The 16276-nt window shown below is 39.3% G+C and overlaps 2 protein-coding genes across 2 annotated transcripts in view; both read left to right on the forward strand.

The window, feature by feature from the left end:
• Positions 1-711: 711 nt before the first annotated feature.
• bud23 (BUD23 rRNA methyltransferase and ribosome maturation factor) lies at positions 712-5745 on the forward strand. The gene is made up of 12 exons (XM_035679437.1): positions 712-897; positions 1166-1203; positions 1632-1727; positions 2055-2137; positions 2664-2760; positions 2859-2955; positions 3065-3115; positions 3710-3795; positions 4014-4059; positions 4158-4219; positions 5111-5200; positions 5355-5745. Exons 1-12 carry the CDS (start codon positions 850-852, stop codon positions 5407-5409), a joined length of 849 nt encoding a protein of 282 aa, XP_035535330.1. The 5' UTR covers positions 712-849; the 3' UTR covers positions 5410-5745.
• A 291-nt stretch (positions 5746-6036) lies between these two features.
• The window catches only part of stx1a (syntaxin 1A (brain)), a 56169-nt gene continuing 45929 nt past the window's right edge, over positions 6037-16276 (forward strand). Inside the window, exon 1 of the mRNA XM_035679438.1 lies at positions 6037-6858. Coding sequence (XP_035535331.1) covers positions 6829-6858 — 30 coding nt within the window. The 5' untranslated portion in view covers positions 6037-6828. The remainder of the gene's footprint in view (positions 6859-16276) is intronic.

Raw genomic sequence — 16276 nt, forward strand, 5'->3', positions numbered from 1 at the left:
TAGATAAGGTGTAAAGAAGTTGTAGTTGCAAGATGGTGATAATAGTACTGATGATATGAAGGTAGTATTATTGTTAATAACAGTATATCATAATAATAATAATAATAATAATAATAATAATATGTAGTTTGTGTAATAATCGCCATAAAACTTAAGGGCAGCTTTTGTTTAAAATCTTTTCTTTCTTTCTTTCTTTCTTTCTTTCTTTCTTTCTTTCCTACAAATCAAATATAAATTGTTTTATTTTATACATAAACGCAGATGTTTAAAGTGTAAAAATGATTTGCCCTAATTTAAAATCTTTAAGAAAGTTTAAGTGTAAAAATATCTCAGGGTTTTGTAAACAGAGAGCAGCAACCTTTACATTGTGTGTCACCCACTGTTTGTATTTTATTAGCAGCTATTGTTTTGTTCATTTATTTATTGATTAATTTAATTCTGTTGTATGTATTTTATGAACAGCTAAGTGCTTGTAATATTTACTCAATGCTTATATGATGTTTTCTTTAATGTTTTGGTCGATAATAAAAAATAAAATAAAACCTAAAGCTGAATTAATGTAAGAACAATCTGTTAATTCTCATTAATATAAAACATTTCAATGATTTATTATAATAAACATAATATCTAATAACTGGGTGCACAGTAGGTGGCGACATACGCGTCACTGGGGTTGCTTTGATTAAAACCCGACGAAGAAGAACTTCTTGCGTCGCCTGCGTGTGACGTCACCGGTCTTCACGTGTGGCCCGTCTGCCAAAACAACATTTAGCTTTAGTTTGTGACCTGATATCACAAGTTAACTCTTGATCTTCACACACACACACACACACACACTGAGGGACAACCATGGCCTCCAGCTGCCGGCGGCCTGAGCACACAGCTCCTCCAGATGTGGTCAGTGTCGAGGTTTATTCTGGTTTTCAGCTGCTAGGCTAATGCTTTTCTCCTTTACTGCCTTTAGATGGAGTATACCACCAGTGTGGACGATGATACGCTGTTTGTTCTCTTCTTTAAATAGTGGGATCAGCTCTGGGTTGTTTGTTTGTTTGTTTGTTTGTGTCTGTCATGTATTAAAAGTATTGATTTGATGATAATAGATGAGAGGCTCAAACTGGGGCTGTTTTTATTGGAGTATTAACCCGATGTGCTCTCATCCCCGCAGTTCTACAACGAAGAGGAGGCCAAGAAATACTCTCAGAAGTGAGTCTGGGTGTTATTTGTGTCTAACTTCCTGACTTGTTTCTGTGGTCGCAGTGTTTGAGAGAGAGATCGACCTTATCTGTCAACACATATTCTATATACATAACACAATATATTAATGAGCAGCTCAGGTGTCTTTTGTGAATTGATTTAAAACACTGTCACAAATACATACCAAATATATACAAGAGATGCTTTACAGACAGAATAAGAGTAATGGAGGATCACGGTTACAGTCTCCTCTGAACACTTAAATCAAAATGATTTTAATGGGATGTGGGACACTATTTCATTCACTGCTGAAAGACAGTGACAATCCCCTGTCTGAGGAAAGGTCGCTGCACTTGTGTTGTTTAAGTATATTTTTCTATTGCGTAGAAATTACATATCAAACTGTAACTGAAACTGTGTGTTTTGTTGCTTCACAGCTCTCGAATGATTGAGATCCAGACTCAGATGTCAGAGAGAGCCGTAGAGCTTTTAAACCTGCCAGAGGGACAGCCGTGCTTCCTGTTAGACGTGGGGTGAGTGAGTGACGCTGACTATGTGTACATGCAGTAATCTTCTTGTACTCTATCATTCTGAATGTATTCTAATTTGTAGATTAAAACCAATCTTCCTTTAAGTACAGTGGTTTTGTAAAATTGTTAAACTGCAACAACAGGATAGAAACATAAAATGAGGTCAACTAAATGTTGTGTACTGTAATAGTCTGGCAGTGTTTGTGGCACATGATATATATATATTCATATTATTTGTGTCTTAACATGACACATTTTAAGATCCAGAATAATACAGTAATGTTGTGTGTTTGGGATGTGAAGGACTCAGGTTGACTGTCTGTCTCTCAGGTGCGGCTCTGGTCTCAGTGGGGACTACCTGTCAGAGGAGGGACACTACTGGGTTGGAGTCGACATCAGCACCGCAATGCTGGGTTAGTGTGACAGCTGGTTGACAATATAATATTAATATTGTGAAATTATACTGAATATCATCTTAGTTTTCGGTTATCGTAATAATGTAATTTAGTTATTTTCAAAATCCATCATGTCAATAGTTTTTCCTACAATATCGTGCTAGATCAAGAATGTTTTTCCCAAATTGCTCCCCAGCTGCTCACATAATCTGAACATTAGAAGAAGAAAACATTATAATCACATTTGTTGTGCATAAAAATCTCGCTGGGCTTTGCATATTCATTTCCTTAATAACACACAGTGAGGTGCAGACCAGCGTCAGCATCAGTGAAAGCAAACATTTTCAGCTTTTCTGCCTTCATCACGGCGGTATTTGTTTAGCACACGGTAGCTCACCTGGTGGAGTGTGCACAGCTCTATATCAAATAAAGACATATTTATACCACAAATACCACAAATACCAAGTATGAAAAACATTAGCATCATCATTTCATACACATTTTTACAAAAAGTGACACCTGTTATACATCTTCCATTTGACAGATGTTGCACTGGACAGAGAGGTGGAGGGAGACCTGTTAGTGGGGGACATGGGCCAGGGGATGCCTTTCCGACCTGGGACCTTTGACGGTTGCATCAGGTGAAGAACAAAGCATGCTTGTGTTATAAAAAGCTAATTAATGTTGAATAATTTCTGACTCAGTTTTTCATCTACCTTTTTGTTTCATCCCCTGTCAGTATCTCTGCTCTGCAGTGGCTCTGTAATGCCGACAAAAGGTCACACAGTCCTCCAAAGAGACTCTACACCTTCTTTAGTACTCTTTACTCCTCTCTGGTGAGGTTTTATCACTTTCGTCGACTTCTGGGACACAAATACAAACATCCAGATGCCAGATTTTACAGTGAAGACCTTCACTAACTTCTCCTTGCTCTTTGTCTTTCAGTCCAGAGGCTCACGTGCAGTGTTTCAGCTTTATCCAGAGAACTCAGAACAGGTAATATAATGTTATGGATTGCGGATTATAACAACACATTATGTAATAACAGAATTTAACAAATTTTTACTTCATTATGTAATAACACTCACATTTTGTAATAAAATAATAATTATCATTATTTAATAATTATTAATAAATTGTTACATATTGTAGTGGTTATTTCTATTCATGATGAAGATGTATTAATATATCTAATATATCTATAAGATGCATTATGTGATAACCAACCAAAATGGTTGTTTTCATTTGTACCCATAATTTTATTTTTAATGAATTAACCTAAATTAAACTTCCTAAATATTAAATTAGACTTCTATGACCTGTGGCTTCCTCCTTGGCGTTATAGCTGACTCTGATCTTAGTCTAAACAGCCACATAAAATGCATGCACACATTTGGGGTTAACTACTGCAGTGGTTTTTTGACAGGGCTCCCCAAAAAGTTTCAGCTTATTCAAAACGCAGTTCATAAACCACAATATGTACTAAGTTATTACAAAATGTGGTAAAACTGTGGCAGATTATCATAAAATGCGAGTGTGTTTTTCAGATTCCTTTACCTTACCTTCACTCTTCTTCTTTCCTCTCTAAAGCTTGAGCTGATCACGACGCAGGCCATGAGGGCAGGGTTCGGTGGAGGCATGGTGGTGGATTACCCCAACAGCACCAAGGCTAAAAAGTCAGTACCTATCAGAAGCTGGGCTTTTATTTTGACACTTAAGGATGCAGCCATCTTCAATTGATTGACTTAATGACCTGTGAAATTAGTAGCAGTGTACTTGCAACACGAGGCTAATTAGAACAAGATGGCATTCATATCGACTGTTTGTCACATTAGCCGTGTGATGAATTATTACACATTAAAATGCACATTTAACACATCGTGTTTGTTTCCAGGTTCTTCCTGTGTCTGTTTGCTGGAGCAACAGGAGCCCTTCCCAAAGTAAGAAGAAAAGGAGTTAGCGTTGGTGGATATTGTAGCTGTGTGTATTTCAATTCAGCTCCATTATGATCACTGTGATATCTTTCTGTTTGTTTCAGGGGCTGGGATCAGAAACGTCAGACAGAGCTGTTTCAAACCAGGTCCAGTTTTCAGGACAAAGGTAAGGATATTCACAGCAGGTGGACACTGCTTACTCTAAGTAATCAGATTACTGGGATAATCTTAATGAATCGGTTTACATGGTTGGAAGTTTGTTTCAGTCACCAGAGTTTATCTGGATTTATTTGTTTGTGGGTGTATTTTGTCGTGTCGTAAGGAGCTTGAGGCAAACTGTCAGATGAAATTATGTTTTTCTTGACGTGTTTACTGTTAATTTTCTTACTGCTGAAATTAACGTGCATGTAAAGCATTTTGTAGATATCCCACAGTTTTTTACATTTGCTGGTTTCAGCTTCTTAAACAAGATGATTTGTTGCTTTTCTTTATCTTTTCTAACAGTATACAGAACATTGGTTTGGTTTTGGACTGTTAGCTGTAAGACAAATCATCTGAATACTTGGCTTTGTGAAACATTGAGCTCTGGGATATTGTGATCACCATTTTTACCTATTAACATTTGTTTTTAAACACAAACAATTAAGCGGTTATGAAAATAATAGTTAGCTGCAGCCCTACTTTACTCTGATGAGGATAATCCCTATTTCGTTATTGATTTGCCGTTTAAAACAATTGTATTACTTGTCATACAGACAGTAAGCACTAGGTCTTGGGCTTGACAAGCGCAGGTTCAGTCGTACCTGCTTTTGTGACGCCAGAGACCGAGAGAAATCTAAAAAAGGGTTGTCGTCCTGTCCAACTTAAAACTTTGTCGGGCAGCTTTTCCTCCCTTTTACATAGTGATGTTCAACTTGCTCCTCCTGGGTGCACAAAGAGGCTGGGGGGACGTGTGAAACATTATGCATCAGAGGCAGAGTTTTGAATTCAGATTGTCACAAAGAACAAAACACATTTTTGAACGAGCTAATCAGCCCCACTTTGTGTGTTTGTGAAGATGCCGATTCAAGAACATGAAGGGGAAATCAGTGAAGAAAGGACGCGATTGGATCTTTGAGAAGAAGGAGAGGAGGAGAAGACAAGGACGGTATGTAATCTTTTTGATATTTTGCTGAAATGTTAAATAATGTATCATGTTTAAGTTTAGCTTTAACTGAATCTCCTCTTGATTAGCAGTATTTTCTAACACTTTTTGACGCCTCTTCTCTCTCTCTCCCTGCTGTGTGTTTGTTGGCCTGCAGGGAGGTTCGAGCCGACACAAAATACACCGGACGTCAGAGAAGACCTCATTTTTAGATCTGACTCATGCAGCTGTGCCTTCATTAGCTCTCGTCTGTACCACCCATAACCCTACACCCACAATCACCTCTGGAGCTGCTGCTGAGTGTTTGGACTCGGTTCATTTCAACTCTTTAATTCAAGTGGATGAGATGCAAAAGTAAAATGCTATGACGGCCAATAGTTTTTATATTTGGTTGTGTTTCTGGTAAATTGTTTCTCCCAAATTGTGGTAAGACTGTGCTCTCCATGTTGACGTTGGCTGGAAGACGGACATCTACACTGCTTACGGGTGACACAGAACACAGTGGAGACCAACAATGCCTTAGAATTAAAGCATTTTTTCTGAATGAACAAATGCCACATCTCCTCTTCCATCTCCGATCAACTGTTTGTTGTATTTTCTGCAGAATTTTCTCCATTTAAAAATCTGCAAAACTAGTGATTTGTATTATATTTACAGTTTTTTTTCACAATAGAGAAGAAATGGAACAAGCACAGCTCTGTTTTGCAGTCCAGTGTTACAAAGACCACCTTGTAAAGGAGATGGAGGATATACAAATTAACACATTACACAATGCATATACAGATTTGTATGATGGTCCTGAACAAACTGGAAGTTCATTAAGTTTAAGAGTCAGTATAAAGAAAAACAACCTCTCTCATGAGGAAAAAATGCTGCTCCAGCTATTACAAAATCGTTTTTAGAAAGTTGCTTATATGTTTGATGGTTTATGTATCTTCTATGTATCAGTAACATACATACACGCATGTAGACAAAGTTATTAAAAGTGAGTCTTTAGTCCTTATTTGCACAAGAAAATGGAGGTTAACACCCAAATGAGCACGTTAAGGCAGCAAAAACAAGAAAAAAACACATTTAAAACGATCGTGTATGTTTTAGAGGTCTTATCCTTCCTCCATACAATCTGCACGGCCTGTGGCCCCCAGAGGTCGCTGTGCGCTTTGGCACACTGGAAACCACCTGGGCGTTATCTTTGAACCTGCTCAATCGATAACCAAACCCAACACAATCTCCCCACTCAGCCACACACACTCTGAGGTGATCATTTCTTTCCAATCAAGCCTCCGAACTGTCGGGCAGACTTTAACCGGAGCAGACAGAAACTTGGAGAAGAGGTTTAAATAAATAAAAAAGATCAATTAGTGCGGTTTGAGGGGTAAGTTGAGGGTGTGTAATGGGTTAACGGCGGAAGGCCTCGCCTCACCTTTAGTGCGCGTCACCCGGCTCTGTAAAGTGGTCCCACCATCCCAGCGTCCAGTATTCAAAGGAAGGGAAATCACCGCCTCTCGCCGCCGCCAGACGCGCATCCTCTCCCCGGCATCATCCAGTCGGTCTCCGCCCCGCCGCTCCATCATCTCACACATCCACAAGACATCGGGAACTGAAGGGAATAAGAGTGATATACCGGAACCATGAAGGACCGCATGCAAGAACTTAAACATGTAAGTTTACTGTACGATTCTTCTAAATGATCAGCTTCCACCTGTTATGTGAATAGATGCGGGTTGAACGCGCTTTTTTTGGGTTATATTAAAGCGTATTCAGAGAGCACAGAGCTGGTGCGCTGATTGAGCAACAGTTGTGACTCTCGGGGGTCTGATGGAGGCTGAAATTTGGTGTTTTATTAGAGGCAACAGGCGCGTATTGCTACCGAACTCTCCTGTGTGTGTGTGAAGGTGGATAAAACCCAGCTGAGATCAAGGTGCTTGATCAGAAATCTTTTTTTTTTTTCTTCTTTGTCAAAAAAGCACTTTGATCTTCCTGCTTATATTCTTTAAGCAATTTCTAGGCTATTAGAGGATGTGTCTGGGGCTAAGAGGGAGTTTGTAGGTTAGACACTTTGGCTCATTCATTCCATATTCAGTGTTCAATTTCTGTAATATTCTAGATCTTAATAGTTATCCAGAGATAGTTAGATTGCAAATCGTGTAGCCATATGTGGAAATATGGTCCCGTGAATAAATGTGTGTGTGTGTGTGTGTGTGTGTGTGTGTGTGGTTTGATCGATCTGACCAACTATGGGTGTGTGATTGAAATAGCAAACTGGTCCCAGCTCGCCCATTTCACCCGTTAAATGTCCGCCCTATGCGCCTCACAGGCGGTCTTATCCAAAACCCTTTAACCACCCACACTGAGCACAATGTTCTGTCCTTTTTCCACATCTTCACTCTCAACCCGACATCCCCTGATCATGAAAATAAAGCCTTAAAATCAATTAATTTGACTTCGTGTCGTGTGTTTCTTTTTTTTTTTTTTTTTACTATTTATAATTGTTGCTAAAAGCCATTTGTTGTTGAATTTGCAGATAAAATGAGACCAAGAGGAAGCATGGTGGATCAGGTTTTAGCCTTGAGTATCATCCTCTATAGGAATGCTGCTTTTGAGCTTGATATAGGCTAGTGTGTGTGTGTGTGTGTAGTGTGTGTGTGTTGTTGTGTGTGTGTGTGTATGGTGGTAAAGTGGCCATTGTCAGTTCTGGATAGCCTAATTGGCAGTTAAGCTGAGGGAGAAGAGGGGAAACAATTTACAGCTCCTCAGTTTTCAGTGAAGATCTAGCTATGAATTGGCCTCCAGGGAGACAACCCAGCCCTGCCAACTGTGTGTGTGTGTGTGTGGTGTGTGTGTGTGTGTGTGTTTGAGAGAGGTGTGTCTCCAGCCTGCCATGCTGTTTGCTCACAGTGCTGGAAGGATGCAGTTGTACAATCTTGAGAGAGAGAGACAGAGAAATCGCCTGAATCTTCCTCACCAGCTTCAGAGAGGAACCTCAACCAATACTCACTTGAACCGTTCAGGATCGGCAGAAATTGTCTGTCAGCTGCTGATTCTATTTTCTTTTATTATTTTTGATCATATCTTTCATGTCTGAGTGATGGCTGCTGGAGCCGCTCCAGCCAGACCAATTTCAGGCAATCCGGACCAAATAAAATTGAAGTAAATTGTGTGTCACAGACTGTTATTTCCCATCAGCACTAGATTAATATTGTTTTCCATTTACTGCCTCAAGATAATGCAGCTTCTTGAATCTCATGTACATGTCTCGCTGCGTCTAGGCAGCATATTATAACAGAGTCTGATATATGTGTGATTGTATAAAAGCTCTGGATGGGGGTTAATAGACTGGGGCTGTAACTCATTTATATTTTCAATAATAAATTAAGTGCATCAGAAAATAGTGAAAAATGCCCGTAGCAAGTTCCCAGGACCTGGACCCAATTTTCATCCACAGTAATAGCTATAAAAACCAAGAAATCTTGCCAATGCTCACATTTGAACGGCTGAAACCAGCAAATTTAGTCAGATTTCCTTGATTTCAAGTTGAATTTGGAGAAATGTTGCATCTTGTACAAATGCTCCTGCTGAGATTTGGTGGTGAGAGCTCAATGGGTCACTACCAACGCTTTAGCTCAATTTGTAACATTAAGTTTGGTTTACTCTGTGATTTGATTACGTCACACAACACCAGAAGCAAGCTTGGAAAAATCACCCCGCACTTTGCTCATTGCAGGACATTTCAAATAGCATGTTTCGATCTACTGAGGCATCATCTCAAACCTACAGCTGATTGGACGAACCCACCTCGTGCTGGTTTTGTATACACTTGCTTGGTCTTTGCTTCCAGGTTTTTCAAGCTGGCAGCTGTTATGCAAATATTGTCATTAAATTAAAAATCGTTTAGTTTTTGAATACATTTGTGGCAAGAAAACATGCCATGCAGCTGCAGACTTGTATCTTCTATCTCTCTGTAATAGTTGTAATAGTAGAGTCCCTCCAGGAATCGTGACCTTATAGTGATGGAGGATTGAGGCGCCCCATGACCCTCCTGGTAGGGTATCTGGAAAACTGGTCTTTTATGAGGGGCCAAACTAAGAGTTGTTCAAAACCTTCTATGGAAACTTATCTTTCCAACTCTTAGAACACTGCATCTAGACTCCTGTCTGAAGCACAAAACAGGTGGATAATGCGGACTGGGGTTAGACTTGAATATAATATAGGCATGTTTTCAAGTTCTTCTACGGAGTCCACCATGTTTCAACAGTAGCCCAGAAAGGACAAACCCAACACTGGCAATAGATAGGGCCTTAAGCTTTTGTTTATGAGTTTAGCTGCCACCTTAGTTTCTCTTCAACAGCTTGGAGGGCGAGTGGTATTCAAATAGTTGCAATCTGCAATGTTTTCTGTAAAAAGAATGCAATACCGAGGCTTTCTTGACACACCTTTTATATTTTGATTAAAAATGCACAGATCCTGATACTGATCCTTTTACCTCCTCTCAGAGCATCTGGCCATATCCAGTGCCAACAGCCTGCTGTGACTTAATGAATGTAATTGATAGTGGAAACATGAATTTTAAAATGACATTGACAAAATGAATGGCTATGACATCTGGCCAATATCAGTGATACTACTGATTGTTGTATTGGACTGATGCACCCCTCCTATTGTTAAAAATTGTCATTGTTTTTTGGGACGTTTTAGTCTTACAGTGTGAAAAAGTTTGTTTTGTGCCACGTGTTGCCAAATTGCTTAAATGCCTAAAATAATTATCTTCAAATATCTACTAAAAAGATGTCACGTAAGTGTTAATTTTCTCATACAAATCCAGTGAGGGCAGCAAAAAAGAAGAGAACTAAACTTTATACATTTTGTTGCTTTTGTGTGTGCTTTTGTAGACTCAAGTTTACTCACCCATGTGCTCGTGTGTCATTTTGGCAGGAAATTGAGTTTTGCTCATATGTGTGTGTGCGGGTGCAGGTTCTGCTCCAACATTGCCCATATGCACATAAAGCTACTTTATGAGCTCAGCACCTGCCTTCGACTCCGCTCTTCCAGTAGCTCATTAGCTTGCTGCCTAAAAACTGCCAGTTTCAATAACTGAAATGGTCATACGGCCTCTCCTCTCGTCCCATCACTCCCAGTTGTCCGAGCAGTGATTTAGTAACAGATGGCGTAGATAAGATGCGTTTATCAGCCTTCTTCAAGCTGTGAAACCTACGGGGGGGAAACATGTTGATGAGGTTATTACAGATCTCACATACCACAGCGACTGTTATCAATCAAATGTGATTGTTTATCTCCTCCTTTTTTCCTGACGTTTTATCAGCTGTCTTTTTTTTCTGCCATTTTGTCATTTGATTGACCAAATCTACCTCTTTCCCCATCTCCATCTCTTTTTAATAATAACCCTCTCTCTTCTTTCATCCTCTTGGTAATGCAGAGTTCCTCCATCATTGCTCTTTGCTCTCTATCAGTGATTTATCAGATTGCTTCCTGCCCTCCCTTTCATTTTTCCTTTCCTTTCTCCCTTCTGTCTTTCTCTGTGCAGCCTTGTTAGTCAGTGTTAGTATTGGTTCAGGCAGCTCTTTGTGAGTGTGTATGGCAGGGCTACTCACTGTCACTGCCTGTTTGGCGTTCGAGTGACACATTAACTAATAGGATGGATGTGGAGCACCGGCTCAGAGGCCGCGTGTGTCTTTGACTCGTGTTTCTTTTCATTATCCCTTCTCTTTTTTTTCTGCTCTCATCCATCTCCCTTTTATCCCTTTTTATTCCCTGTCCGTACCTCTTTTTCTTCTGTCCTTGACCTGATCTTGGCTGTTGACATGTTGTCAGTGACACAAACGACAGTGCCACTTTGCATGCTGTTGAACTGAACACTGGTCCTAGAGGGTCAGAGGTTATATTTGTCCTCTGTAAACGAAACCAGCAGCTCTCTGGTTAAAATCAGCGTTGGAAGAAATAAAGTACCAGCGAAATACGCTGTCATCGTCTTATATTGTCTCTACTAACCATGTGAAAGGCATATACACTCTCAAACATATTATTCATCAGCAAATAGAGGCTAAATAATTGCATTAATGAGCCATGAAATAAGTGTGACCGATCTGGCATTTCACCAGGGACTTGTCTGTCTTTGCAAATGAGGTGACGGTTGCAATGATATCCGATATCTGTCGGCTGCTAATAGGTGTTTTTGAAAGTGATTGGAATGTCCATTGAATCATTATGCACTACAACATTGTCATCAATCCCAGCAAAGCATGAAATAAGAGCTTGTATTCATGATTTTATTGAGCTGTCTTTTACCTATGACATTTCCTTGAAATCAGTCGGCTGATTGGTTTTGTGGCGAAGACTGCTTGGTAAAAATGTTGTTGCTTGTTCTTGTGCTTCTCATAAAGCCCCTGAGGCATCAGCTAATGGAGATCCTAAAAATAAATATAGACTATTCTGTAATCAAACCTACCCCATCTGCTGTGGGAGAATTAGCTTCGGGTCATCTTTGTTACTGCTGCTAAAATGTAATTTGTAATGTTATTCACATCATCTCATTATTGACAGCAGAATGGTTCTTTAGCAGTACAGGTAACGTGTTTTATCACAGATACTTGTTGGAGATTACGGTTGTGAACTGTCACTGACCTCATTAGGTCTTAAGAAGCTCTGTCCGTCTTTGTTGGGTGATAATCTTTCATAATAATAATATGCTTAATATTGCCAGCATGAGGCTGAACAGGGACTTTTAATTAATAAGTCCCCCAAAGTAAACAAGAAAATACATTATTTTCCTATAATCCTCATCGTCCTACATAAGAGTTTTCCTCTATCAGCAGGACATCATTCAGTGCCAATGTTTAAAATAACAACTCACGACAATTCATGATACTGGGTTCTCAAAGTGATTTTCTCATGATCTACAAAATCTATTTCCCCTTATTTTATTACAATAAATAATCCTTTTTTATATCTGACTTATAGTATAAACTGTGCAAAACAATGCATATTTCCTTTTTTTGTAAAAGTAAAACTGAAAATATAACCCTTTCAACTACTAGAAAAAGTCTTCAGCTGTCATCGTTACGTCAGTCACCTAGATAACAGCGACTGACATAGAATGTCACACAATGTTGATTTACTTTCTCACGATATATTGTTACATTCCTAATATTTACTCTACTTTTAACTCTTTGTTCTCAACCACTCCTAAGGGTAAATATGCAGGACAAGTAGCGTAAAGATCGGTTTTCTGACCTATTAAAGACCTAAATTGATCAGTTTAATGAGAAAATAATAGGCAGATTATTTAACAGTGAAAATTATCTTTAATTTAAACCCCCAAATCTATATTTTCTACCTCTTTCCACTTCTGTTTTTTGATATTTTCCTGGTCTTTTCTTGTACTTCTTGCCCTAAAGCTTTCATCTGTTGCTGCCATGATTCTTTTTCTACACTTCCTGCCATTCCTTGACATCCCTCTCACTCTCTGTTACATTTTCCCCATATCTACAATATAATTGTGTCAGTGTCGCATTGGTGCTGTCATAATCCTTCATGGTCAGCGAGTTACAGAGTGAGGCGCTCTGAATATATCCCACACGGCAAAAAGGAGAAGGGACTGGGGGTGGGAAAAGCCATGGCATAAGTGGTGACAGCACATCTCTTTTCCCTGTCTGTGATCTGTCATTAAAGTTCAATTGAGGCTTTATGACATTTTCTCACCCACTCCTGAAACACTGAACACTGGCCGACCACCCGCAGCTGTCTACACGCATGCCCAGGGCAGGCAAGTTTGTGTATGAACATTCTAAACAGCGTGTCTCTGTATCGTGTTTCTGTATTCATATCCATACCCATCGGCCAATTACGCGCTAACAAGCCCAAATAGAAGTAAGCATCCACTAGTCTAAAAGGTCAGTCATCTCATCCAGTCCCTGCGGCAGAAAAAAGTTATCTCTGTGAGAATTGGCAGCTACAGACATTTGAATTCTGTCCTGAAATTGATCATCATTGATTTGTGGAGAAAACACGCTATTATCCCATTATAAGTCATTATGTAACCTTTTGTAGTGTGTCAGCTTGTAAATGTGTATTTAGGCGTGTTTAAATGGCAGCACTTTGATGATTAAACTGTTAAAGGTCAGAAAGATGTGAGGGAGGCAGAGGGCGGAGAGGCATGAAAGACAGAGAGAGGAAAAATGGGATACAATCTGGGATAAGATGAACTGAGGAGGAAGATCAAGTTTAAATTCAGCAGAATAAAATGTTTCTTTCAGGACCAGGTAGTAAGACAGACACAACATAAAAACATCTAACGTCTAAGTTTAGTTGCATGAACGAGGAAGGATGGTGGGATGATAAAGAAGAAAGTGAACGCGTGAGGAGGGAGAGTGAGACAAAGGTAACTGAGTCCATGTTGTGTGGGCCAGCTGCTGTAATGATTCTGTAGTGAAGCTGAAGTCTGGAAGAAGGAGGCGAGAGAATGACAGACAGGGAGAATGAGAAAGAAAAAGGAAGATGATTAAAGGGGGAGGACATTGAGGAGGATTGTTAGGAAGAGGAAATTGTTGCACATGCACACACTTTGACTCTGTGCTGCTGCTGCAGAGGCAGTGCTTCATTTCTTCTCCCACCCACATTCTTCTTCTTCGTGTAATCTGCTGAACCCTGCTCACTGCGGGCAGGGCCGATAAAATCCTCTTGTTAACCTCGGCCAGATCTGTTTTTCACTGGATAGCAAAGCAACAGGTCTTAAGGAACTAGATATATATTTATTTGAACAAAATTGAATAGAAAGTGATATTAAAGTGACAGGAAAATTATAACATAGGAAACAGCATAGAATATAAGAAGAGAATCACACACTTACAATAGATGCACTGGCTGTTAGCAGTAAGAAGTTTTATAAAATATGAGGGATTGGATTCCCGATTCCAGGATGTCTAAGATATTCTTACCCAACTTACATTCAGACTAAATTGCCATTTTCTCTGACCTAATTTTTCAGTCTGACATTGTGTTCATGATAGCCGTTTTCCATTTAGAACCACAGGTTTTGTTTTTCTTAACACCACGTTCTCACTCACAACTCGTCAAATACTGCAGCTTTATCAGTGGCCCTCCGGCAACTCCCCGTCAAGTTAGTAATGATAACTTTGCAACATCACTTTTTAAAATAAAGCTTGCATGGTGAAGGTCACATTTTTGTTAAGTTTACGCACAAACATTACTTGGTTAGGATTAGGAAAAGGTTGTATGTTATTTTAAGTATCTGACGTAACTAAAGTACACAAATAAAATGTGACTTACATAACGTGCCTCTTATGTATGTTACTTTAAAGACATTGTTTATTAATGGTTACACATGACACACAAACAAATGTCTCCTGGGTTAAAGTCCTGTGTTTGATCCATCCACCCCACCACCTCCATATCCAGACTTTCTCACTCTTTATACTCTGACGTCACTTTGACACTAGAGGAATACGTAAGTGTCACATTTTGAAGCAGAGGGCCACTGGCAAAGCTGCAGTATTTGACAACTTGAAAGTGAGACCAGGTTGTCCCTTAACAAATAATCAGTAGACAGTAGTAGACACTGCAGTAGCAACTAATAGGAACTGTTAACAATTATTACGTCGATTGAAGAAATATTTTTAAAGTTGAACCCCAACAACCTGTACAGCTGCCTTGACACCATTGTCTCTGTCGCCATTTTTCTGGCTCTGACATAAAGATATCGTCCTCTTTGTTGATTGCAAAGAGCTGATTGCCTTTCCATCAACCTTTCTTCAGCCCGCAGTGTCAAATATATAATTTAACCCGATCTGCAAGATTATTTATTTTATCCTTTCTTAACTCTGCTATTTCTTTTTATACTAATCTAAAAAATCCCCTCATATGAAATTAATATAAAAACACATTTCTGTTTTTAATAAAAAAAATAATATATATTATATAATATAACGGTTGTTAAGAGGAGAGCAAGGTTAAATTTTTTGTGATGTCTGATGTTAGTAATGGAAACGTTTTCAGAAATATGCTGTCTTCTTGTACTTGAACACTGAAGTGGTCCTCCTGACACTACCAGCAGTGGCTCCAAGCCACTATTCTAAGTTGAATGCAGTTGAAGGTCTTTAAAGCTGCTCTTCACTGTTGTGTTCAGTCTCAGCGCTCTCATCAAATGAAGTTGATGCTGTGATATCTTTAAAAGCCGCTGTACACAACCTGTCCAGCACCAAACAGCTGTCGTGTTGTCAAATCACCCTGAAAAAAATTGATTAAGGCCGAAATTGATGTTTCTGGTTCGGTAGTTGTGAAAAGTCTGCTGAAATAATCATTAGAGAGAGAAGGCAGAGTGTTTACATCTGCAGCTGTAGATTTAAACTCAAACATCTCTGCCAAACAAAATAATTGATTTTATTCTCTGTGATTGCTCCCACAATTTGTTGTACAGTACTACGGTGCAGAAATGTGTACAACAGTGGAGCTAGTGTAGAAAATACTGCAGCACATATATATCTTACATTAAAACAAATAGTATTGATCTGCATTTTTATCAGCAAGTTAACGGCAGGAGTGCATTAATCAGCGGCATGGAGAACTATGTTACTTTCCAGCTGACTGCATCTGCAAAAAGTCACAATAGCCATCAGTGCATGCCCTGAATCAAAAACGGAGACTTGATTTTCTTCTGAGATTGCTCCTGGTGTTGTTATCAGTGAGGAGACAGCACAGTAATGTGAAAGGAACTGACTGAGTTTTACATTTGGCTGGCTCAATCTATCACTTCCTGTGTCCTCTCGTCACCCACGCTGCTCCCTGGTTGTGTAATTATTCTGTCCCGATAGCCCGACACTGTGTCCTCCTCCTCTTCCATCAGCCGGTCATTTACTCTGGCAGTCAGACGTGAGGTCAGTTTGTTTATTTGTGGTTTTGCTGTGTCAGCATCAGCTCTGTGAATGCTCTGCAGCTTTTGATCAATTGAATCCTTTAACTTGCTTTCTTTTTTCTTTTTATGAATATGCATGCTTTTGGTGATCTATAAATTCACTTCATTTCCTCCACTCCTAATTAAGTCATTCT

Source organism: Morone saxatilis, unplaced genomic scaffold (genome assembly GCF_004916995.1).
Source record: "Morone saxatilis isolate NCDOM2014 unplaced genomic scaffold, NCSU_SB_2.0 Contig8, whole genome shotgun sequence".
NCBI classification, from domain to species: Eukaryota; Metazoa; Chordata; class Actinopteri; family Moronidae; genus Morone; species Morone saxatilis.

Coding starts and splice junctions, on each gene's coding strand:
- bud23 (XM_035679437.1), top strand. CDS start 850: ATGGCCTCCAGCTGCCGGCGGCCTGAGCACACAGCTCCTCCAGATGTG. Junction 898..1,165: donor ACACAGCTCCTCCAGATGTG/GTCAGTGTCGAG, acceptor TCATCCCCGCAG/TTCTACAACGAAGAGGAGGC. Junction 3,796..4,013: donor AACAGCACCAAGGCTAAAAA/GTCAGTACCTAT, acceptor GTTTGTTTCCAG/GTTCTTCCTGTGTCTGTTTG.